A 27,052-nucleotide genomic window follows, 5' to 3' on the forward strand; every position below is an offset into this window, starting at 1 on the left:
ATGTGAGCTTATCAGGTTGCCTCACGGGTCAGTGGCAATGTGTGACTCACACAAGGCCCACGCTGTATTCGGTTGTACCATTTCCTCTTTCTGTTTAGCATGGAAATGATGATGCCACTCAGGAAGGAAGGAATAGTATACCGGAGTTGGTCATATATATCAGCACATGTGTAAAAGGGAGCATGTTTATGTTTTGTTTTTACTACTTTCTAATGATGAACCTTTTAGAAATTACTTTGAACTTGTAAACTGTGTTAAACGAGGACATCCGCAAATGATCTTTATTTTTCTTTCAGTTTTCAATTTTATATCTTTATCTTTTTAGATTTCCAATTACATCAATCTGTACAGTGAAAAATACATACATAATACTCCAACAGACTGAACATCATACTCCAATTACGGTGCTGTCCAAACTTTTTCCTCTGAAGTAATGTAATCACTGTAATGCATTACTTTTTGCTATAAAGTGGTAGTGTAATGCTGTAATGCTTAACACAAAAAAAAGTGATATTTTTCTCGGTACAAATGAGAGTAACACAATGTATTACAATGCATTTTTAACCTGAAAGTGTTGTTTCCCCTAAGTCGCAAAAAACACCGCGAGGCCACCACTCCCATTCCTTCAGTTCATCAGAGATAAAGACAAGAAGAATATAATATTTAGGTGCACTTTGTGCGCAACACCTAAAGAGCCGTCCACTTCACCAAATAGTCAAATTTGACAAACCATTTACAGTGGAGCCATAGTAACGTGAAGTTAGCCATAAGAAAACAGGTGGAGGACTGAGACAAAGCAGGCAAAATTATTGTTCTTTTGCTCAAGGATGCCACTTTGACCTCAAGAAGTTAAGAAACTCGTGGTGGAGTACGTCGTTCGTTGAAGGTATTCTGCCACTTCCCACAATGGATTTCACTAGAAATTTGTAACTTGCAATCATGACAAGGTAAGCTAACACAAATTTGCACTGTACAATTGCTATTAATAATAGTCTCGAAATAGTTCTGGTCAATGTGTATCAAGATGAAGCATAGAAAACTCATTTTAAAAATGTATGTTAAAATGTATCTTGTCATTAGAGGTTTAGAATACAATACAGATGAAATGATTTGTACTGGTTATAGGCTTAAGCCAACCTTCGACAGGATGTGTAATGAGCAAGATGAGCTACATTTAAATGGCAAATCCATATTCCCAGTTAAATTGGTGAGAATAATATAAAAGTAATGAAATAGTAGAGTAATGCCTTACATTTCAAATACAGTAATATTGTAATGACAGTATTAAGTAATCAATAATGCATTACAGTTTTGAAGTAAATAAAAAAAAATGTTTTTAGGATATGGTGTAAGCAGCTTAAATGTGGATGACGGGCCATACTTGGGACAAAACTGATAATAGATGAATGTAATCAACATATTTTTTAATTCATCAAATTCTATCAGTTACTGCATTTAATTTGTGTATTACCATGTTATACAAGATACAAATTGGTACTACAGTATGAAAGTCGAATACAGAGCAAAAATGATCATCAGTCATATGAAAAAAAGCAAAGGGGCAAGTGTTTTATGAAACACCTGTATGACATCAATGCATAGTGACAGTACTGTGCAAGGGGAAGGAGGGTTGTGCTGCACTGCTGTTCACTGCACATGCAAGGGACATCTGCCTTGGATTATGTAAGTATACTGTCCCTTTCTATGCAAACACACACAAAAGGCATCCTTAGTTTGGGTTATCAAAGCTTTGTGCTTTTGATATCAGAAAAATCACAAGGAAACTGTTTATTATATAACAGACACACATGACAGTTTTGCTGAATCAATGAACATGCTAACGTAATCTTTTATATTCATGTCAGTTATTATTTACAAGAGCATGCTCCTATAAATTGTTCAGCTGTTACTTTTTGCTGTAACGCGGTAGCGTAATATATTAAACACACGAAAAAAGTAATGTTGTACTCGTTATAAATAAGAGTAACACAATGCATGGACAGCAGGTTGAATTCTAGCACACACAAACACACACAAAAGGCATCCTTAGTTTGGGTTATCAAAGCTTTGTGCTTTTGATATCAGAAAAATCACAAGGAAACTGTTTATTATATAACAGACACACATGACAGTTTTGCTGAATCAATGAACATGCTAACGTAATCTTTTATATTCATGTCAGTTATTATTTACAAGAGCATGCTCCTATAAATTGTTCAGCTGTTACTTTTTGCTGTAACGCGGTAGCGTAATATATTAAACACACGAAAAAAGTAATGTTGTACTCGTTATAAATAAGAGTAACACAATGCATGGACAGCAGGTTGAATATGAACAACATATACACAAGATGGACATACACCCATTACTTTCAGTTCGTCAGAGGTAAAGACAAGAATAAAATCGTTAGGTGAACTTTTTATTCGACGTCTGAAAAACTGTCCTCTTCGTCAAATAGGGCCAGTACTTTGACAAACCATTTAGAGCGGTGCCACAGTAACGTGAAGTTAGCGAAAAGAAAACACATGGAGGATTGTGCTTTCTTGTTGAGGGATGCCGCTTCCACCTCAAGAGGTTAGGAGATTCAGTAGGAGATATGCTGCCGCTTTCCACAGTGGATTCACCAGCATTTGGAAACCTTCTCAGCAAGATCCCTGTCACAACCAGCAATAATGACAAGGTAAGCTAACGTTAATCTTCACTGTGCAATTGCTATAAATAATACTTTATAAAAACTTGTAGTCAATGTGTATCAAGATGAAGCTTACGAAACTCATGTTAAACAGCATAGCGTGTTAGACACCTTAACGATGATGTAGGCTAGCTGCTAACGTGAGCTCCTCTGAAACCATCTGTTTTTGAAAGGTGTCCCTAACCGAGCCGATTGAACTTCAATTTGAACATTATCACTGAAATTGTAAACTGTTTTGGCCTACAGCATAAACAATGCATCATTATGCTGTGAAGCTAAATTGTAAAGGAATTAAAATACAACAACAAAAAAGATTTTGTATCTTGTCTTTAAAGGTTTACAATACAAAACAGATTAAATGATTTGTACTGGTTTTAGGCTTAAGCCAACCTTTCACTGGATGTGTAATGAGCTACATTTAGAATGGCAAATTCATATTTCCAGTTATGGTGGTGAGAGTAATATAAAAGTATTATAATTGTTGCATAATGCATTACACTTCAATTACCGTAATGTTGAGGTGTAACTAATCACTTTGAAATGATAATAATAGTAACAAACATAAATAATGCATTACAGTATTGAAGTAACTTCCCCCCACTGTATACTGTATATAATTCTGCCATTTTTGCTCTTCAACCGTAAACGAAACAGATCTGTGACGTCACTCACGTTGGCGTGTGTGTGCGTGTGTGTGGGGCGGAGAGGGGGGTGGGGGGGGCGAAACAGATCTGTGACGTCACTCACGTTGGCGTGTGTGTGCGTGTGTGTGTGGGGCAGGGGGGAAGGGGGGGGGGACAAAAAACAAGGAGAAATCTAAACACAGTGAAACTTTGACATACGATCTCGGGACAAAAAACAAGGAGAAATATATATATATATATATATATATATATATATATATATATATATATATATATATATATATATATATATATATATATATATATATATATATATATATATATATATATATATATATATATATATATATATATATATTATATATATATAAGTAAACATAACAAAACTTGAAATCTCAAAATTCCCATTTGAATTGTACGCAATATGTTTTTGAATATGGCTGCTTGAGGTAGGAGAGGTGTCGAATATTGAACGAATATTGGATGAGGAGAAGGAATATGACCACAACAGCAGAAACAAATGCAAAATGTTATCACAAAGTTTTCATTTTCTGCTGTTTGTCCTCCCCTCTGCAGCCACTTTTGCATTAGAACATTGCTTCACTCGAAAGATAATGTTAAAACTTAATGTGGTGTTTTTCAAGCTCTTGGATTGATTTACATGTAAAACACGATTTGTTATTTGACAAAAATCATGATATGAGAGCCACTCTGGAGCGGTTGGATTTAAAACACCAAATAATACGAAAATAGGGTGTTTTAAAGCCGATGCGTGAAAACAATCACACCTAAGGACAATTTAGAGTGTCCAATATACCTACCATGCATGTTTTTGGAATGTGGGAGGAGTGCCCGGAGAGAACCCACGCGGGCAGGGGGAAAGCATGCAAACTCAACACAGGAAGGCCGGAGCAAGTTGGAATTGAATCTGGAACCTCTAAACTGTGAGGCAGATGTGCTAACCAGAACATCATGGATTGTTTATGAGGGAAACTTTGCTCATACATCACTGACCTCTTCTGGGAAAAGCAATGGACACCAGAAATGTAACTGTTTTGTGAAGACAAAAACAGACAAAGATTATCATTCAACTCCTGGATTTGTTTTCTCAATTATGTATTATTTTGTGATCTATACCTTAGTGATGAGTGATGTAAAATTGATATTGCTTTCTTTCTCCCTCCTTCTTTTCAACCTCTTCCTCAGAATCTTGGCATGCAGGTACTTGATTCTCTCCTCTGCAGAAGCACAGTAGAATCTTTCACACACAATGAGCCTGATTTGGACTATCTTGGCTGCCACCGGGGCCATAACAAGCAACGTTAGAAGGATGGCGGCAAGTGGGACGATAGAGTTGTGGAGCAGCAGTTTGGGTTTGGGGAGGCACTGTTTCTCAAACAGCGTCACAGAATAAGAAAAGTCTTTTTGGTAGTTCTCCTCACTTAACTTTACTCCAATTAGTGTTGCAATCCCCTGAAAAAAAAGCAACTCACATTTAGGACATTTAGTGCTTGAAATTTTATTATTGTTAAGACTACATCATTTGAAATAAGATTTCATTTTTATTTACTTGGCAGTATGATGGAATCCACACAGTTGTTTTTGCATCATCATGACAGAGACATTTAGTTATCTAAGCGGGTGTCAAAATGCATGGCTCTGAGGCAACTGAGGTCACAACCAATCATCTCGAAATATTAATCATAAATAGTGTCTTACTATGTGAGTATGTTATGTGTTATGTCATAGTGGTTGTGTTGATACTTTTGGTTATAGTTTAGGGGACTTACCTTGAGACTTAGTCGCAAAGGCACATGGAATGGTTCCATCTCTGATAGCTTGATTGTTATAATATCAACAAAATAATACCACAAGGCATCAACAGTAATAAATATGACCCAAGCAACCAAATGGGAGACGATCGGAATGCCAAATTTGAGCAGAGCTTTTCCCTCCTTGACCGTGGGGCGGAGGGAAGGGATGAACGGGTAAAGCTTCTCCTCCTCTGTCGTGAGAGGAAGTACATGCTGCTTTCCTTCTGCCTTCTGCTTCTTGTCAAAATCAATGAATTTCTTACTGATGAAATTGTTTTTGTACTTCATGTCACTGCAGTAGTTTCTTACGTGCAAGGTTATAAAGATCATGAGCAGCAGGAAGCTGAAGGTAGGGTAAACACATTCCTTCACAGAGGAGACTGTGTTTATAAAGGTCATTGCACATTTGACGCTTTGGTTAAGCTTTAGTTCTGCTTGAGTGAGTCTCTCCCGAAAGATTTCCAAGTCTAGTTTGGGTGAAATCTTGAGCTGGGAGTCCAGGTTGACCAGGCCAAGATCTGTCACTCCTTGCAAAATATCAGCCAGCCATTTCAACATGTCCACATAGTTTCTAAAGGGAGCAACCACGGATGCTTTCTTGGCCCTCAGGTTACAAATCATGCTCCTGACCAAGCCTGTGAGGTTCTCCAACGTGTTGTGAATATTCCCAAGGACAACTACACTTGTCCCAGCGGTGAGAAGAAGACTGCGACTCTTCTTGGTAAAAATAGATATGACAAAGAGCGTGGACCAGCATCGTACTCTCTGTGACAGGAAGAGGGCCAGTGTCAGAACCACCCCATGGAGGGCAGCAATCCCCCCAGCCACGGCTGGGTCACAATCCAGAGTATAGAGGAGGTACAGGAGAAGAAAGGCACTGAGCAGAAGGCTTGGGAAGACACTCACGAGGAGAAGGACAGCGGCTCTCCTGAAGCCCTCCCTGTTACCACTGGTGAAAACGTCCACAGCCAAAATCCTCACGTCATTCAGGCCCTTGGGGATCATTGTCTACGGCACCGGGAATTTTAACAAACAAGAGCTCCGGAGTGAAATTAATCAGATCGCTGTGTCGTATATTAAGTTATTTCAGAAGTGCAAACCTGAGACAGGGACCCATGCACCTATAATTATCTGCTTTGCTAGCTGTCGCCTTAAATAATGTTGGAACAGGATGTGGCTACAAACCACAGTCATTCGTCATAGTAATACTGTAGTCAGCTGCATTTTTTTTTCTCAAAATAATAAAGAAAATAAGGAAGCAACAAGGAAAAGATGAACATGGGCTTTTGGACTATGTGGGTGGACATTTGTATTTTGTCAGGTTTGTTTTGTAAGATGTGGATGGTTTTAGAGTCAGCATGCATTAACCCGGTTTTAAGAACAATCAACATTACTGTATATTGTATATTGGTAATGCAAAGTAGGAATGAAAGTCCATTGTAACCAGACATGAACCTTCCGTCACAATTTAGGTATACAGTGATTCCTTGCCACTTAGCGCTTTGATTTTCGCGCCCTCGGTCTCACGTATTTTTTAGGGAAAAAACAAAGATATACTGTATTGCGGTGACACGCTGTGAGGTTTCTGCCATGCCAGACGGACGAGCTAACTATAAATGCACTTGCAACGGGCCCTCCTTGGACGTGGAACAACTGCAGTAAACATATTTACTTAATTCTTAAATGATTAAACTTATACTCTGTACAGTAAGTGAACAATTACCCCTTTCCTTTGAAGTCTCGCGCAGCTGCGGTCATATTAGCAGAGCCCTGGAAGTTGAATTTAAAGTCAGATCTTTACATGATCAAACATGATAACACTGGAGAGTTTACACTCGAAATACCGTTTTATTAATAAAGAAATCTAGGTAAGAGATTTCCAACGGTGTTTGCTCCTCTGCCTGTTGACAACGACGTGTGCCAGGGTGCGTTTAATGAGTTGCAGGGCACGTTCCTGTGGAGTTGTAATGCCGTCTTAGTCACCAAACGCACAAAGGCCAAAACGCAGTTTTTCTCGAGGCATTAGGCACAGGAATGCACGCACATGGTCAAGGCAGAAACACAATGGTGTTAACCAGACCAGATTTTTAAAATAAAATGGTATTTCAATTGTAAACTCTTCATTGTTATCATGTTTGATCATGTACAGATTTGACTTTAATTCAACGTCCGGGCCGCTGCCAATATCATTTAAGATTGAAGTAAATATGTGTACTACAGTAATATTTGTCTTAAATAATATGTATAGAATGAAGACTTTTGACATTTAAAAAAAAAATTAAATAATGTTTGAAATTTGGAAAGTGGGGGCGCTACTTCGTGGGTTTTACTTTTCGCAGCGGGATTCCGGTCCCCATTAACAGCGAAAAACAAGGGCTCACTGTAGTTCATATTTTTTCAAAAATGTGTACTATTGATGAGTTCACATTTATGAGTATATTTCTACAAATTACTAACCAATCTAAAGTGTTGATGCGTTTTCACAAAATCTGGCTTAGATAAAAATATATGTATACAATTCCCACGTCTGGTTGTATGCTCATGAGAGTCATGAATATTTGGCTTTGGTCAAAAATGACTCACAACTCAAATGATCGTGAAAGAGGAAGGTTGCCAGAAAGTACTCACAGAGAAACAGATTGGAGCGTAGCGTCCTCGTGAAATATTGAGATACTTTGAGAAGTCAAATCCAGTGGTGCCTGCTCACGTGTGGCAGAACTCAGGACCATCTGAGTCTAATGCTGTGGAATGCAACAATCTTGCCAGCAGGTTACAAATCATGCTATTTAGTTCTGCTAACTTATTGCAGAGTTGGATATAACAAGGAAGTGGACAGATTTACAACGTCTTCTGTGGCTTTTCTATCGGTGAGGATTTCATTCGGAATATTTATTTTCTCTAATGTCTCCAATCTGACACTGCATTGGCTTTTGGACCCAACAAATTTTCGACGAGAATTTCCCAAAGCTGGGCAGGAGGTCCGAATGACATGAGGATGGCCATGCGGCTCGTCCAAAAGCGTGCACATGTTTGTTTTATGATAAGCATTGGCTCAACTATGTATATTTGACTTATTAGCACCAAAGGCCTCTAAAGGTATTTTAAGTCACATGAGCTGTCTTGGCTTACAGCACCAACAGCGAACATTTGACTCCTTCCTCCCGCCTCCTCTCTTAAACACTATGGGCTCTAATTTGGTGGACGGGTGGACATAAGTCTAAATACCGGTGCATCTTGTGCAGGTGCAAGTCTGGTTTTCCAGGATGAATGTGAAGGAGGCCGCCCCCGCAGCTCATCAGACATTTTATCAGAGACTGGACAACACCAAAGAAGTGCATTCAGAATTTTGTGGTGGCACCAGTCCAGCCTCTGTGTTAGGAATTAGGCACAACTGGCGTTCCGGCGCCAACTCCATAGAATAGAACAATTGCACACAAAAAGAATATGCTTGCTATACATAGCAAGCACATTCTTTACATCTTATTTTATTATAGTAATAAATAAAAATTGGGAAATGTGTGTTAGAATGATTGTATATAGGTTATCTAATATTTGTTTTCTGCATTAAGTATACAGTATTGGTAGATTAGTAAGGATAAATGTTTCCCGTTCCTGCATGGTGAACCTTCGCCAGTACCAGAGTTAATTGGCGCACAATTAAAACTGAAAGCTAGTGCAATTCCCAGAATTGCATCTGATGGAGTTGCCATAGATGTGAGCACACTGTAGTATTAGCCTTCCTGCACTAACCAGAGGTGGGCAGTGTACCTTTTTTTGCTGGTCCCATAGTCGTCAGAGCTCCAGCCCTTTCCATCAACGTCGGTCCGCCATTTTTTTCATGCTGAAAATTGTAGTCGTTGATCCGTCAGACAACAGCTGGTACGTCACCAACTTCTATTGTCAACCCCCCTTGCTCACTTCCGTCATAAGCCCCGAGTAACTTTTGCAAACACCTACCCAAACCAACTTTTTTTTCCGTTTTTCTACCTACACTCAAAATCAACGCAATATCGGCAATTACACCGTTGCACCGCACTTAAATAATAAAAGTAATAAATAACAGCAAAAATCAACGGAGGCTCATACATTCTAAATTGTAATCGATTGGTTTGCATGTACTGTAAGTCCGTGCTGTTTGGTCTAGACTGTGATTGGCAGTCATGACCACCAGGAGGCTTTTTCATGCTTTACATGATTTTAAAACTGGTCGTCGTTCTCCATTATAATTTCTTAACCAACCATTATAGGGATCACATTCATTTAAAATCATCCGTCTTATATGTACACTACAAGTAAAACGCAAAGTATTGCTGAGCTTGAAAGTACTAAATAATGCCTCTTATTAGCAAATTTAAAAACGTTTATCTTGCATTGCCGGGCCAAGAACCAATCCGTGTGAGCTTGTCTGTTTGCTGTGTACCCATTCGTTACTTGAATGACAATGCTTTACTAGTTAGTTTGCTAGTAAAATTAAAAAAAAAAAAACGTTTTTGGTTTATTTTGTATGTATATCAATATCTGATGAACAGCATTAGCATAAAAGACAAAAATATCTAATATGGTTTAAATAAAATAAACATTTCAATGATTTATCGAGCCGTGCCTCAAGCGGCGGGATAGAAGCTTTCAATTCTATTTCTCAGGAGACCAATAAGTTACGAGTGTGTGGTGTGTGTATTTATACTATAACCTACAACCACAGAACAATCAGCATGAGTGTAATATCATTTTTTTTTTATTTTTAATTTGAAAAATAACTTACATAAATCTCTGTACTCAACCATACTTAACCAAGACATAGCCTTGGCATGAACACATTGCACAAAAAAAGAGAAAATTAAAAGGCATTCAAAAGGATAAATAACATGTCTTTTTTCGTCATGAGGCATTTTTCCTGCTCCGGAAGAGTGTCATCACGGTATTGTGTTTGTTTAAAATCTGACATCTATGTATGTATGTACAATGGAAATCAAAAAAGTAAAATATATACTGCAAATTGTTACAGTGACCAAAAAAAAAAAGAAAAAAAAAGAAAAGAAAGAAAAAGTCCCTTGGACATTAAAATTCATTATCTCCATGTGGAAAAGGAATAATGCCCCTGTTCAGTTTCATTCAGACATACTGCAGGTATACCACTTCATATACCTCCCAGACATGAGACATTTTTATTTTTACTAAAAATAGAAAATAAAAAATAATCAGGTCTTGGCTTGTAAAAGAAAACTAACAAAAATATACTACGTCAATGTCATTTTCAATAAAACAAAGAAATTCTGTGGCATTATTCCATATTACTTGAAATTGTGATTAGCTCATCTCATAAACAGTGCTTGTATTGAACTCCAGCAACATATTTTGCAGATTTGCTGCCTCTTGATTACGTATAGACCTTTTGCTGTACCAATACAGAATATTTTTGCATGTTTGTCAACAATACTGAAATAAAATACACTCGTAATCACAACATGTCAACCCCATCAAGTAGAAAATATTTTCCTTGTCACTTTTTTTGTCAATATCCTCAAAGAAAATATGACCTCGGGAGTGGAATGTTTTGTTAAAAACGTCAATAATTGGTCGTTGGACGACTGAAAACGAATTTAGTGTAGCGTTGAAATTTAACGTGAGGGAGAGAAATGAATAATGTTGACATGCACTGTACAAGAAACTGCAAAAATTCCAAATATCATCTTATATCAAAACATGCTGAGTTACTTTAAGGTGTGCCCAAGCCATGTTGCAGAAAATCCTTTTCAACATGCTTGTTAAAGAAATCAAATTGGAACTAAAATGCATACCAAAACAATATGGAACTGTAAAATAACCAGATCTGGACCAGACCAAATCCGGACACTATCAGGGGGCGTTGGTAGAAATGAACAGTACAATGTGAAGTACCCTGGGAGAAGGAATAAAAAGAGAAACATTTACAATTTTCACATAATCTTTATCTGAGCCGTTTCACGATAAAATAAGTCATTTACATTTATTGTCATTATCACTTTTTTTTGTCGTAAAACACAATCTGTTACACACTCAAAAATGTTCCTTTTGTTTCCCTTATCTTACTGACTCATGAATGGTCTAAAGTCTGACAAACAACTTTTCTCTTAATCATGATGTTGCATTCACTCCCCTTTGAAAACCATGCACTAATGAAATGTATCTTTAAAAATAATAGAAATTGCTGGAAATGGCTGATCTGTTATATTTACTTTTCCTCGTTTTTTTTGTAAGTTACAGCCTCTGGAATAAAATTTATTTTTTGTACTCAGCTAAATTTGTATTCATGCAGATCAACTAAAAAGGGAAAACATTTTTTTTTCTCTGATATTTCCCATAAAATACTGTATATCAAAAGAGGAAAAAATGAAAACAAGATGGTAGATTGCACATCTTTTCACTGGGGTTTTGATGACTTGTTACTGGTGAGCTATAGCCACTGCAACATTGCTGTCTGGCGAGTTTCCAGCACAGTTTGGTTGAGCACATACATTGAGTCCGCAGGCTATTTTCTTTTAGGATTTGGGGGAGTGTGGATTCAAGACGGGACAACCCTCACCGTGCGGTTACAAAAAAACCTCACCTAGAGCTAGGCCTGTTGGCGGGGCATGACCAAGCATCTGGTGGTAAACCCCCCTTCAGACATTAAAAAAAACTACAACAGGAAAAAGAAAGCAATAAAAACAAACCCTCCAAAATCGGAACCGAAAGCCAAATATTTATTTTTCATTCGAAAAAGAGTATCTGCAAAACTGGTTTCGCGGTTCCCAGTACTGACCCCCATGGCTTCGAATTGGAAGAAAACCTGGAAATGACGGATTCCTCGTGCTAAGGAGTTCATTCCAGTTTCCCTCCAACAGCAAGAACAACATCGCCCGGCGATCCTGGCTGCCAGGCGCTTGCGATGCGCTTTGCCACGTGCACCACGTGTGCACCGTTTTTGCTCAAAACACAGGATCACATTCGCACCCCTAGAAACAGGCTCAGAAGACACAACATTAAGCATGCAGTGTAACCGGGGGGCGTGACCTGTCATCGCAACACTGGCTGCTACAACGACGCTATCAGTCCACACGCTGCTATGACCTTGAGAAACTGTCCAGTGAGGACTGGGAAGCTCTTCTTGTCAGGGGGGCCAGAGTGGGGTCCACCAGCGAGGAGGGAGGAAAGAGCTTGAACCAGCCGATCACCATGTTGGACAGGTCCAGCTCGTCTAACAGTATCTGAACTGCTCCCATGAAAGATTTATGGTCCATGCGTCCATAGTCGCCCCAGACGATCACCTAAAAGGAAGCCGTGTAACACATCCGTGAGTCCCACGGATGAGACCAGCTCGGCGTACAGTACGTACGCTATGTACTGTACTTGCGCTTTCCTCACCTGTAAAACTTTGCCTCCGGGGCTCTCCTCAAACGGCAGTTGCTGCTGGTAAAGAGGATCCAAGGTTTTTCTTGCTACTTTTGTTTTCTTTTTGGCTATGCAGACTCCGTTTTCCAAAAGGTAGACCTTGACATATGGTGCTGGGAAGAAAAAGGGGAGACAACAAGCGTCACATTCAGAGTCCAAGGAAACTGTTACCATCGATTGTCAACGGCCTAGGATTACCTGGCAGTGCCTTGGAATTTGGTTTTCCTACAAGGCCACGAGCTCGAATGACTTCCACTTCCAGAGCACCTTTCTTCTCCACCATGCCGATTTGGATGTCACCTGAACAAAAATGTCCGAAGTTTTTTTTTTTTTTTTTTTTTTAAAAGATGGACAAGAGCGTCAGGAAAAGAGAGCTGGTCAAAAACGTTCTTAAGCTTTTGAGAAAGGAGAACTCTCGTGCTTACCCATCGGTGGCGTAGCCAGCGTCTGTCGTCCGACTAGCTGGGCCGGCCCGAGGCCGTCCAGGAAGTCACTAAACTGGGCTTCCGAGGACAGCCTCACACCAGGGAAGATCAGACTAGAACACAGAAACACACGTTACCACGTAGAAGAACCTTTACTCATGTCAGTACATGAGCTTATCAAAAGCAACAAAGCAACAAAGCAAAAGCAACAAAAGCAAAAAGTCCAAGTCTTTGCTTACTTTCCCTCGGAGCTGTAGCTGTTCATGCTGCCGTCTGTGGATTCTCGACTGGCCTGACGAGTCATCCTGCTCCTCATTTCCACCGCCAGACCTGTCTCTGTGCTCCTCTGGATAGTGCTGCGCAACTTCTTGCCTCCTGCTTCTGCTCATGCAATAAGACAAGCACAAAAGAAAAGACGAGTCAGTCCCACCGTCACTTTTGGCATTCACCAATACAGTGATGTACAACCACACAAACGATATCTCAATGAATACACACTAACCCCTACATCGGGAAACAACATTGTCTGCAAGTTTCATTTTGACAAAAAAAAAAAATCTACGTACATGTGAATACAATTTTAAAAATTGTGTGCTGTTTTGACAAAGTTTTTTGTTAGAATAGCATAGCACACAATCTGACATCTGCCTCATCGGGCTGATCAAACATGACAGCTGACTGCTTCCATCAGCCTGCAAACACTCGTATGTTCACATCTCCAAGCCTGCATGGATGCACCTGTGTCAGATGTACCTACATTAAACTATCCGTAAGTATCTTACAAATAATCCACCAACACTACAGGGCGTTTTCGGTTTCCATAAACCGCAAAAATCAAGGGAAAATTGTATATATGATTATTGATTGTATATATTGAAAATTGTATATACTGTACATTTTTGCTCAGCGCAGTCTCGTTGGGCCACAAGTTCAATGAAATCCACAGAAGAATGCACTTCATGGCAAAAAATCTACTGCCAAAAGTGGTGAGAAGGCCAGCCAATGTTTCAAAATAAACCTACTCCGTACCAAATAATGTATGTGCACAAACGCCTTGGTACACTTTTGATTAGGAGTTCTTCCCAAAGCATGTTGCAATGGTGACTTGACTCTTTGTACAACTCAATCTGTTCATCCCTCTGAGTGAGTCACAAGTCGTGACTCCCGATGCATATATCAGAATATTGTTCTGAAATCTGGTTCAATCGACAATTCGGGGAACAAAAAAGTCTTACGTACGCTGACAATGTATTGTACGCTGCCTGCTGCCAGTGTTTAGCGCAACTTCTAGCATGAATTTGCCGAAAGCGAGTAGCGCTCAAGTGGATTATTTTTCAGAGGCAGTTTAATAGACAAATATAACTGCAAACTGACACGGGCATCATGACATGGTTGCCTTTGATACTGATCACTTTTGAACATACCAGCAGGAGAGAGGTGTCTAAAATCCCACAGTCTAAATTCAAGTTAAAAATAGGGAGATTTAATTTTTTTTTAAACAATCACAAAATTTGGTCATTCATTATTCAGTAGAAACATTGATTATGTGTGAGTGTAGCTAATATTGTGATATCAAATATGTTCAGGACAATAAAGCGTATTAAATCATTGTTTGCATAAATGAGCATTCAGACATTTTGTCCGTTCTGTGAATGGGCTTACTTATGATGTACAGTATTACGCATGTGCACAAACAGAACAGTCATTTAGCCTTGAAATGTCGGTGATTCAGCTCGACTTTTCATCCTGCTCATTGTAACTTTGAAAAGAAGCAACAGTGACAGAGACTGAATGACGTCTGGCAGAATGTCAATGAGTGCTATTTTGAAATAGCAATGTTCTTGTTGTGACAAACCTATGATGTTTATGAAAACACTGTCAGGCGTCTTCAATGAATAAACAGAATCTATCTGTACCTTTTTGTCATTCCGCTTCCTTAGATTCCTTTTTTGAATTGTTACAGCCTAAGAATGGCATTCAATGTTTACAAAAGAAGAGCTAGAAGTTTCAACACAAGAGCTGGAGCAATTTAAAGTCATCAAGACGAGATTGGAAGGTTGCAACATACTCATAATTGCATAGTTATGCAACACAACAATAGTTTTCCACTTGTTGCTTGCAATTGTGCTTACTGTTAACAAATATAAAATGAATAACACATTTGGTACCAACAACGTAGTGTGCCTCAAGTCATCTTTGACATAAGTACAAAACCATAAATATACACAAGGAAATATATGGCTTTCAATGCATGCTTTAAAAAGGCCTAAGTGCTAAACAATTTAAAAAAAAAAACAACCAAATAAAAAAACATACGCTCATATAAACTGGCTTTAGGTAAAAGGCTCTGTAAGCTGAACCCAAAACAAGCTTAGATACTGTACTGTCAATATGTAAGGTTGTTTCAAAATCACAGTGGCATGTCACTAGTTTGATAAAAATACGAGGCACAACTGCAGCTTGATTTAAGATTAATTAGTTCAGCCCCATTCGAAACAAAAGTGAGCATGAGGTAGCGTGTTGAAATGGATCCTTAATCGCAATTTTGCATTGCATTCAGCAGCACAGCATAAAAAGGAAAATGGAGCCCAAACTGTAAGCGTACTCTGCAGGGTTGACAAGGTGAATCAGAATTAGAAACGTATTGGATTTGACAGTGAATGAAAAACGGTGATGTTAAATTATCTTCAACATTACGAAGCTGATTGTGTGTGGTGTGGATTACACATACTTAAAATGTGAAAAGTGTAAATCCCAAATGGTCACAGTAAATTAAATGACTTATTGTTGTTACCCATTAGCTTCATATTTCACTCCCGAATTGATAGCCTTAGATGATAAACAAAATTGCACATTGGCACAACGTGAACTGAAGCACAACCGACTAACCGACACACGCTTGCCGTCTTAAAGCCCAGCGTCCCTCAACATGGTCTTACCTCCATCGTCTTCATCGAAGGAGTTCATGCAGGGGAAGTAGACAGCCAACGCTTCAAAGGATGCAGACAAGCTCATCTTACTCTGGGAGCGTTGGATACGCATCCCAGCAGCCGGAGCAGAAGAATCATGCCCCTGCCTGCCCATAGTGACGAGCGCTGGCCCTCAATCGATCGATCGACAGGTGTAGCTTCAAAATTCAACCGCTAGCGAATCTGGGCGATTGAGAATTTGCAAATCGATCTAGGCTGTCGGCTAGTCTGTCTGTAGGTGCTTCTCAGGATGAGATGTGGATGCTGCCTCAGTGGCTGAGACTTGCGCTGCTGTGTGTCTGATGCTCCCTGCAGCACCTCTTTTTTTTCTAGGGGGGAGGGAGGAGAGCCGATTCTCACTCCACCAATCAGAGTGCCAGCCTTCTTAAACCTCAGCTGACAGAGTAAAGAAGCTCTACCCAGCGATATGTCGAGACCTCCCAATTAAGTGGATTTTTAAAAATAAATGACCTTGCTTTCTCCAGGTACTTATTCCTTCCACTGTTCACCTTTTTGTTTCTTTGCGTTATTCATACATATTCAGCAGTCCTTATTTTTCTTCCCATCCTTGGTATCACAATCCCCTCAGATCCGCATGCTATCTACAGAGGCCAGAGAAAACAAGCTGTCATTCAGTCCGCCAGCATCCATGCCGTACGTGACACGGCTTCAGCCGCACAGCAGCCACCCAGTTTGCACATGCCAGCTTCGGCTCATTTTATTGTTCTCGCTGCCATTACTACAATAACACAGCTGTGTTGACTTGGGAGGAATTCTCTCGGCGCAAAATGAGAACACCAGAAAACGATCACATTCACACGTTCAACCTAAAAACGTCATCTACCATCCGTCAGTAGTTTAGTTTTCTTGATAATTGTATTCATATACCCGCCGAAACATGTTGAGGCGTTCTCCATTTAAATTAGAATAAAGGGTTCTATGTCTTGCTCAATGGTACTTCAACGTGAGGTTAAGAGGGTCAAACCATCAAGGTTTTCAGCTCTTGCTAACTGGCCAGTCATACATGAGCACAAGGGACAAGCTGGATATGTTGACTGCGATGACAATGAAGTGCGACACCTTTTAATATATTGTCCAATAACACAAAGCTGCTTGCGGCGTTAACATTTATGCACAAGTTGTCCTCTCAAAGACGCGGTAACCTATTTCCACAAGCGTGCCACTTAACGTTTCATCTGGGTTAGCACACCAACAAGAACTTTACACGTGCACGTCTGTGGCAAGTTGCACAAAACACATTAATACAACATCAACAGTAATTGGGTCATATTTAATGGTTTGGGGCTTTTTTGTGAAGGCCTATCAACTTGCACCCAAGCTCCAGACTGCTTACTGTTACAACAACACTGTGCACTTGGTGCTTGGTCTTAAGCTTCTTTCGTGGTTGGAAAGAGTGGGTCTGTACTTCACAGTACTTTGTCCAGCTGGATAGAGTTTTGAACTGCCTGTGACTATCTCTAAAGTGTTGTACGGAAAAAGATTTTCCCGTGATACTTGCCATGTTGTTCAAACCTGAGACAGACTTGCCTCAACATTCTAAAATTTGATTTTTCAAATTAAAGCAATAGTTGGTTATCCCTCTCACTCATAACAGTAACACCAACCTCTTGCTTCGCATCAAAAGATGAATTTGAGGTGAACTACACATTTCAGCTTTTGCTGCCTGGGATCGACATCTCAAAACTCCATTATTGGTGACCAAACATGAGAGCTCATCCGACTAATTATCTGAATAAATTTGCCAATTATGGCCCTCCAAGCACTGGCAGCGGTGCCGTTATTTATTACATAACTCCAATACCTTAAGTTTGTATCCTTAAATATCATAAAATTATATCATTATATCGAGCAATTTTCTAATAAACTCACTTGTCATTCAAAACAAAGTGAATCTAAAATTTTTACAAGTAATGATGCAATAATTGTATAAATAATTGACCTAGATGTAACTACATTATACACAACCTAGTCACAGTTGGTTAAATTAAAAAAAAATCATAACATACAGCGTACAACATAAATTAAGCATAAATGTGTTAAATGTGACACCCATTCACAGCTACTAGTAAAACATACACATAGGAGAAGAAGTGATGTATGGCCTTATAACTTCATTAATTGTGTCATGAAATGCTTTGTGTGAACCGTAAAGGATGAAAAAACAAACAAAAACAACCAGTCCGTGAATAGTAAAGAACAAAAACGCGAATTGGTGGGGTCCTACCAAAGACTACATTTTTAGGTGAGCGAAAGTATTGGAACAGAGACTTAATATAGACTGTGAATGAATGAGCGAGACTTTATACAGGATTTGGGTAAATACCCTTTTTGCAAAATCTGCATAGCATACCGCCATGAGGTACGACGACGGACAGACACATGAAAACAATTAGGTATTGGGACTGGCTACACCTGAAACAAAACACAGGCACTCAGCTCTAAAGGCAAGCAAATTCTTTTTAACAGTGGTGGTTGCCAATCAGGCTACTCTCCTTTGCACTGATTGGTGGCTTGAATTGGGGACAAGAAGAACATGAATTCCTTCAGAGTGCTCACACACACAGATCATCACACAAAACACAATTTAATGGCCACAGAAAACCTTTACCAAGTAAATTGCATTAATTAGGGTTTCTATTAAGATGATTGATAAAGTAAAAACTTCTACTTCTTCCCCTTTGCGTAACAAATTTCTTTGTTATTGGCCTGTAGGTATGTAAAAATACAGTCAGTTTGTTACATGATTTTTCATGTTTGAAAGAGAGCAAAACATTTGTTTCTATAACACAGGAGCTGGAACATCAGTGGGAAGTTTGGAAGTTGTTTGGATTTGCGGCGACAGACGTGGAGCATGTATCGCTGCAATGTTGTTCGAAGCCCGTGACAACAAAAGGCAGGAGCACAACAAACTAATTCTGGCAAATAAAACAAAGGCACCAATCCAAGTGTGTAAAATGTCAAGCTTTGCAAGTATAAGACTGTATTGACCAATACACTCCCGCCAAAAAGTAGCAAGGACACACAAGGAAGCCCATATGATAAGATTGGGGCACGTTGGAGAGCGATCACGGAAGCATCTGCATTGCACATCGCTAAAGATCAAGCACCCATGCGTATATACAGAGGAAAAGACTGTGGTGGAATTGTCACATGCAGTAGGGCATGCCTCAAGCCAGAGGCAGTGGACAGGCTGCTCTTTCTTGCCAAAAATCAATATAAAAAAGGGGGAGTGGGGGCAACAAGTACACACCTCAAGTCTTGCATCGAATAGAATAAAATAGAAGGCCTTTATTTTCATTGTATAGCTAGTATACTATGAAATTGGCAGTACCTTCTCCAAATAGTTTGGTTTGTATCCTAAGTGATACAAGATGCATTTTTTTCTTTAACAAAGTTGAAACAAGTTTTAATTGTACTTACTTTACTACGCAACATATGTTCAACGAAGTATTTAATGCAAGGCAGGCGTTTTGCATTTTAATTCTAAGAGGGAAATATTGTATGTTAAATGCAAGCTAAAATGAAAACAAAACTGGTTTTGAAATGTATGTCCCAGTTTTATTTTCTTTAAAAAATAGGTGAGAAAAAAAATCTTTTTTTTTGGGGGGGGGGGGGGATAAAATAAAATGAAAGAAAATAAAAGAAAAAAAATGAGTTTCTTACCTGATTACTTATGTATACAGTGGTAGCTGTCAATTGAGACCCATTTAGAAAAATCAGATTGAAATACATTCGGTATAAAATGACCGAAACTGACATTTTTAATACTAATTGAATAAAATTTGCTTAAAAGTTATTAATGTGCTTGGTTCTAAGTAGGCTTCATTTTTTGCACACAGCAAGTAAGTTTTTCCTGTGTGCCAAGTTGTTGCCATGTTTTGGGTGCATGTTTCAATTATCATTTACTTTATTGATTTATTTTTATTTTATTTTAGTTTATTATTATTATTATTATTTGTGAGTATCAAGCCTCAGAGCCTTGTTTATATATTGCTTGATTAAAAAAGGGCAATAAATAGACATGTTTGACCAAACATAATGAATAATCGTGATTTCAATACTGACTACAATCATCATGATTATTATTTTGGCCAAAATCGTGCAGCCCTATTGCTAACCAAGTTAAACCCAATTATAATGGATTTTGGACTTACATCACAAGCTGTATGTAAGCTGAGTACTTTGGTTAAGGTAATTTATGAATGTAGTTCTAATTATCAGATGTTTAACCATCCCATCGATTAACATAATTAGTTCACTCTGCAGTGTTTCTTTCTTTTGATTATAGTGATTACAGTGGCCATTGAAATTTGGCAGAGGAAGAAATAGGGGCAAAATCCTGTTCCAACAGCAGCAAGAGCAAAGTAATGATCCAAGTCAAACAAGAAAGATACAACAATTTGTCTTCCATCTGTCTCGCTCTCCCCCGCCAAGTGCGTCAAAGGACACGTGGCAACAATAGATGGTATTACTCAAGTAACACATTCAGCACGTGATGTTTAAACTTTTGCCCTTCTGAAGTTTATTCTTACCCATCCACCTAACTGCACATGGGCACACGGGCACAAGAGAAAAAACAAGATTTCCAGTAAAACACGTAGCGAACGTGACACGTGTCTTGGAGATCACAAGCTAATTAGACATTCTGCAACTATGCACTGCTAATAGATGCGTTTATCTCATTAAGTTAAAAATTGCCTCTTATTTTACCCGATAATGTATTGTTGTTTTCAAAGCATAAAAGTTTTCTTAGATTAATCACCAGATTATTTATATCAAAAGCAGATGGTGAATGGGTGTGTTGATGAAAGCCCATACATACACAAAGTTAGTTTTATTTTTGTCAGATTCAATAACATAGAAATAAGCGTTTCGATTAGTTGCAAAGGAAACATAATCCTTATCTTGGGGACCCTGAATTTTCAGGGAAGAATTTGCACTATGATTTTAAAACAGCATGACTAATACAGTTTACCATTTAAGCACCCAAGTGACAGAGACAATAGAACAGGAAATCTGAGCACCTCAGAGGACAAGAATCTAAAAAATTCTGTCTGTTCTACTACAAGAGAAGTGCGTAATATCCCAGAAGTGCAGCGCGGGGACTCGTGATTGATGAAGCCAGGGACAAGGCTGAGCGTCAGAAAGCAATCCGAACGTGGACACTTTAAGCACACTTACTGGACTGACATCATCCAGACAGACACACACACAATGACACAATGACAGACTTGCAGTTAAAACATTATATTTACTATTAGGGACCTACATGTGAAGCTTCCCCTTTACAGTATGTCTGTGTTTAATGGTAATGCAAAAATGGAAAAATGCATGAGGCTAAGTTAGTATGTTATTAAAGTTTTAGCAGCAAGGCCACATTTAATGCATTGAATAAAATAGACGTGTAAACACATGGAATTGCGAAATTGAGAATTGGTCCCAAATAGGTTTGGAACGACAGTGACACCCATTCACAGCTACTAGTGGATTTTTGCACTGCTGTTACACTTGTGAGTGCAACTGCGAGAATTGTTCAAGCATTGTCCATTTTTGCAATGGAACTTGCAAGAAAAAGGAGAATTTCCCTTTCAGGGGAACATTTTCATACGGGTGCTTGTAGTTAGGTAATGAAAAAAAAAAAGAAAAAAACAAACTGTGGAAAATTTCTAAATACAAAAAAATCTTATAGCACATGTTGTATTTTGTTTATAAAGTAACACAAGCAAATTCATGTCATTTTCTTAAACAAAGCCATAGAATTCTCAACTTTTGGGTTACTGAACCTCTTGATGGCGCCATAGAGCAAATGAAGCAACATGAAGCTTTAAACCATCTGCAAACCAATTGACTTCAAAGGTTCATTGCTTCAAGAAGCTTCATTTGGGGCACACTAGTCCGGGGGCTTAAATTATCAGGTTTTAGACAATATTAAATTAAACAAGTTCTCTAAATGTATAACTGATAATCAAAATTATTATGTCTATAATCGATTAGGTACCAATTAATCATTGCACTACTTAGATTGATGAATTGGTGATAGGAATAGGAAATAGGGCACAGACAGATCAAGCTACACTGTCTTTTGGTTATGTCTCGCCAAGCTTCCTCATGTGCTGACAGCTTTTGAAAGAGGGAAGAGGAAGAGGAAGAATATTTTTATTTATCAATGGGTCGAAATCTAAAAATATCAAATCGGATGTTCATAATTACCCACCACACAAGCACCGTGGGAGTATGCTAGTCAGGGTACAGCGTGGCTTAAGTGCACACCAGCAGTCCTCTATTTACTTAAAAAAAAAATCTAGCCATTATTTGTTAGTATTTTTTTGATATTATAAATATTGTTAAAGATTTGAAATCCAGCAAAGCATTGTGGAGTACAGGAGGGTTCATCTCGGCTCTGGCATGCTAGTGGTTAAACTTTAGAATTTTGGAGTGTTGGGTGGTATTGTGGATTCTTCCAAACAATATTTTTTCCAGTGTGCACTTCAAAGGAAAATTAAGATGAGACCGTCTAGCTCATTGTTGAGACAATTATGCATGCAGAAGGCACTGCAAATATGAGGACGGCATTACAACAACTAATTTCAGTAAGCTGCATTTTTAATCATTTGTTTTTTTTCTTTTTATGTTGGTCATTCAAAATATGGAAACACATGAATGACACATGGATATTTAGTCTAGCTCGAATGTATTGCCAAAAATTGGATCTGCCAATGATTTTTTTTAATAGCTAAGAAAAATAAGGCCCTTTAATGCTTATAGGGTGTGACCTTCACCACGAGCAAAGATAGCAGATAGAGGAATGTGATATGGTTGATAAAAACCCTAAGCACCTCATTAAAATGTTGACTAAAGTAGAGCTAATACAATACTTTTCTGGACAACATACAATACCATCAGGTTTGGCCATTAAGATGATGTTTGATGGTGATGATGGTGATGTTTTTGGGCTGGTACCTTCACCTTCTATTGATCCATTTTGTACTCTTTCTACAAATATAAATGTAGCATACATTATATTTTTTACATCCTATTTAACGTTTATGCATTCTCAATTGTTGGGTCATGATCAGAAAGTGGCTCGCACATAGGTTATGGGTAGGTCACGGAAAGGCAGTAAAGAATTACAAGTGGGTCTTGGATCCAAAGGGCATGCAAAAATAGATGGTTTGCACTGGAGTGTAATATGTTCATGCCGCACAAGACACAATCGGTTACTGGTGCACTTTTCTGGATTGTATCACTTATTCAATTTTAGTCACATTAATTTCAAATCACACAGAAAAAATAGAGGACATCTCCCATATTATCTAATCTATATAAACGTCAAATATTCATATGAAGTTGTGAATCAAACCCCCCCCCCCCCCCCCCCCCACCAAAAAAAATCTGGAGAACTTGCAAATCTAATGGAAATAATGTGATGGTATTAACAGAGAAATAAGAAAAAAAATAATAGTAGGTTCAATAATAACAAAAACAATAATAGGTTCTATGCGCCACCACTAGTGTAAACATAATATTCTGATTAGTAATGCATTTGGGACACCCATTTCGTCACTTGTCAAGTTAAGTAATGACTTTTGCGGCTCACCAGTTTTTTGTTGATTCGATAACGCAATATCACATACATATAAAATGCGTCATTGTGCTTGTTCCTTTAGAAATACACCTCCCTTGTGCAAGACATTTTTGTTTGCTGTCCAGTAAAGTGAAGATGCAAAAAGTGGCGTCTTTTATTTATTTTTTTGCATTGCATGTACACTGTAAAATGGATTGCGACCTTAGTTGGGAAAATATTAGATAAACAATATGAGCTCAATGTTTGTGCAGTAAAAGCCAATACGTATGTGGTGATGTGAGTTTTAGTAATACTAAGGCCACTGTGTAGCATGTTTGTTAACAAATTGACAGTTCATCCAAATTTTGGGGGAAAAACATTTACACACTGGCCAGAGCCCTTTCAGATGAATGTATGCAATTATTATTGTCTCCACCAATTGATCCGTATCTATTTTGTCCATTTCAGGGGACATTTATATGCATTTGGAAAATTATCACACATTCTTCTGTAGGAGATTTTAAAAGAGAAAGGACTGCAGTGATGTTTGTAAGAACATGCATATAACTATAAACTTAAAAACAAGGGGCATATAACCGTGCTAGTTAGGAGTAGTCAAACCTTGCATGAGGAGGTTAACAAAGGCAGCAGCAAATTGAAGCTTTTCTCCAGTTTTAGTTGTTCATGTGCGTCCGTGTTCAATTCATCCATCACACTGAAAGCAGCATATCTGCTCAGGACGCCTGGGAAATTAATTAGCAGCCTCAGCTGGGTGAGAGGGTACTGAGATAAGTGGCCATGGTAACACATGCAGCTCATAGCACAGTAAAGCTTTGTATTACGTACCAACTTAATGCTTAGTTCAAGGAACTCTGTTTTATAGCTTGTTTTCTTTTCATTACATTCTAAGCGTAGACAATTAACTAGTCTATCCCTACTTTCAAATTGACTGTAATATTTATGCCATCAGAGACTTAATTGTCACTGGCGGGTGATGGCTTTTAATGTCCCTTTTTAACACAACTCATGCAAAATGGGTATTAAAGAGCGATGAATGTAAAGATGTGAGGTGAGATGCAAAAATGAAACTTTAAAATGTGCGCTGCTCCATGAAGTCTTTGGAGATTCTACACCTTGGTAGTTCTTGAAATTTTGACAGTACCAGTCACAGTCAGTGCGACCTCAAATTATATTTAGCTTTCCAAGTATCACGATTGGAAACCTTAAAGTAAAAAAAAAAAAGAAAAAAGAAAAAAAGGCGTTTTTTCCAAATAAATACCTATAAAGTACTTTATCTCAATACGAATAAATTGCACTTAGAAAATGTACTATATATGAAAAGTACTGTACATGAAAAGTAAAAATAAAGGGGCAGCAAGGCCTGCTCTGCTGGCCTAACATAAGCTGACATCATTATCATATATATATATATATATATATATATATATATATATATATATATATATATATATATATATATATATATATATATATATATATATATACAGTGGGCCCCCGGGTTACGAACTTAATCCGTTCAGCGGCTACGCTCGTATCTCGAATTGCTCGTATAGCGGGCAATCCAGACCCATGTTAATTCGTGAATGCGTGCAACGCGCGCAGAAGCCTTAGGTAAAATCATCACGCTGTATATATATATTAATATTAAGTGACATAATCTACTGTACAGTTACATTAAATAACAAATACAAAGGAAAAATTACTTTTACCTTTGGAAAGACGTGTCTTGTGCTGGGATAAGCAGAGATGAGCAGAGATGAATGCTTGAAGTCGATACGGTATATCAGATATGCTATTGGTCTTACAGTGTCAAAGTAACTTTTTCAGTCAGGGTTTTCTCTACTTCCTTCCATCCCAACCAGCTGTGCCATCAAGCTAGATAAAGGCGTTCGGCCAATAGCATATCGGCACTTCTGTGATTGACGTGTGACGCCGGCCAATAGCATCTCCGTGAGTGAGACCGGGTGACCTTAATCGACCAATAGCATATTGGCGTCTCCTTGACTGACTGATAATTATTCGCACTTTTTTTTTAAACGGTTGGAATGTATTGACATCTTATTGATTAAAACACATTTAAAACCTGTGACGATTTTTTGTCCTGCAATCGGCACACTCAATTTCATGTCAGCTGTTTTTCCCAACGTGAATTGAGCTGGGTGGAGGCGGAGGGGAGGTTGAGTGTGTTGTATTAACTAGGCGCCACACTTATGGCTTGTTCGAGCGTCAGTTCACCGTTGGTTACAACTCACAGAATTGCAAGAATGACGCTGTCCCAAAGCATGTCGGGAGGTCGCCGACTAACATGACATGCAGTTTTGTCAAGCAACCATTATATGGCACTGTAATACCAGCCTCAACATGGTGCAGAGATTAACCTTCTATGTTAATACGGCAACGCATATGGGCTATTGGTCTTACAGTGTTACAGTAACTCTTTCAGTCATGGTGCAAATCACGGAGATACTAAAACATCATCCTCTTATTTCTTCCTTTACCGCTGCTAGTAATTTTAGAAGCTATGTCTAACAGATAAAGTTTGCAAAGTCTTCAAAACATTCCGTTTTTCACTCATTTTGTCTACTTCCTTCCATCCTGTCCCATCAAGCTAGATAAAGGCGTTCGGCCAATAGCATATCGGCATTTCTGTGATTGACGTGTGACGCCGGCCAATAGCATCTCCGTGAGTGAGACCGGGTGACCTTAATCGACCAATAGCATATTGGCGTCTCCTTGACTGACTGATAATTATTCGCACTTTTTTTTAAACGGTTGGAATGTATTGACAATTAATTAAAAAAAAACACACATTTAAACCAATGACAATTCTTTGTCCTGCAATCGGCACATTTAATTTCATGTCAGCTGTTTTTCCCTTTAGCTGTACAAACACTACACTTAAATGGTAATATATTTAGTCACCGTGAGTGAGACAGTCAGTGTGAGATTGTAAGACCAATAGCGTTCACGTTACCGCCGTAAGTATCTGTTAATGATTGTAGATGACGCAACTGCTGAATATGTTGACGCAGTTTCTACACACTTCTACATAGAACATTTCTACATACTCAATGGCTGGTTTGTCGGAATGCTCGCAAGACGAGAGGTTTGCTCGTAAGCGGAGGACAAAAATCTCCCTGATCCACGCTCGTAAGGCGAATTGTTCGCAAATCAGGGTGCTCGCAAGCCGGGGGCTGACTGTATATATATTTCTCCATATTCAGTTCTTTTTGTGTCATATTATATCCATTGGGATATACTCCTTGCAGACCCATTTGAGGGCATTCCAATCCAGTGTTGCGGGCCTCCTGCGCTGTGTGTAAAGGCATATGTGCAGTGCGCAAACACAAATGTGAACTGGCCCATATAGTTAATAGAAAGTTGCAATAAACAATCGAGTTATGTTGGCGATCTAGAAGCTTTACTTTGAACGTGACGTGATTGGATACTTACTTGAGCTAAGCAGAGACTGCATGGGACGCGGTGCTATGT

General features: G+C 38.6%; 2 protein-coding genes across 30 annotated transcripts in view; both read right to left on the reverse strand.

Moving 5' to 3' along the window:
* Positions 1–1,953: 1,953 nt before the first annotated feature.
* On the reverse strand, positions 1,954–6,170 carry dcstamp (dendrocyte expressed seven transmembrane protein). Of its 2 annotated transcripts, XM_088409550.1 has the most exons (4): positions 5,127–6,155; positions 4,474–4,809; positions 4,351–4,386; positions 1,954–2,654 (listed from the first exon to the last, which is right to left on the reverse strand). In XM_088409550.1, the coding sequence occupies exons 1-4, from the start codon at positions 6,153–6,155 to the stop codon at positions 2,643–2,645; spliced, it is 1,413 nt and encodes a 470-aa protein (XP_088265676.1). In that variant the 3' UTR covers positions 1,954–2,642. The 2 variants fall into 2 exon arrangements, with proteins under 2 accessions (XP_088265676.1, XP_088265677.1); XM_088409551.1 differs by lacking the exon at positions 1,954–2,654 and having other exon boundaries at positions 4,336–4,386; positions 5,127–6,170.
* A 3,693-nt stretch (positions 6,171–9,863) lies between these two features.
* rims2a (regulating synaptic membrane exocytosis 2a) overlaps positions 9,864–27,052 on the reverse strand; it is a 153,234-nt gene continuing 136,045 nt past the window's right edge. For 27 of the 28 annotated variants that reach the window (XM_088409546.1, XM_088409533.1, XM_088409531.1 and 24 more), the window contains 5 exons: positions 13,225–13,366; positions 12,986–13,098; positions 12,759–12,860; positions 12,534–12,673; positions 9,864–12,436 (listed from right to left, as the gene is read on the reverse strand). In XM_088409546.1, the coding sequence (XP_088265672.1) occupies positions 12,233–12,436; positions 12,534–12,673; positions 12,759–12,860; positions 12,986–13,098; positions 13,225–13,366 (701 nt within the window). In that variant the 3' untranslated portion in view covers positions 9,864–12,232. Of the gene's footprint in view, positions 12,437–12,533; positions 12,674–12,758; positions 12,861–12,985; positions 13,099–13,224; positions 13,367–15,924; positions 16,323–27,052 lie in introns of those variants that run through there. The other variant, XM_088409544.1, reaches the window with a different exon arrangement.

The sequence above is a fragment of the Hippichthys cyanospilos genome, chromosome 3, assembly GCF_059441005.1.
Source record: "Hippichthys cyanospilos isolate Australia breed blue-spotted pipefish chromosome 3, RoL_Hcya_1.0, whole genome shotgun sequence".
Classification (NCBI taxonomy): Eukaryota; Metazoa; Chordata; class Actinopteri; order Syngnathiformes; family Syngnathidae; genus Hippichthys; species Hippichthys cyanospilos.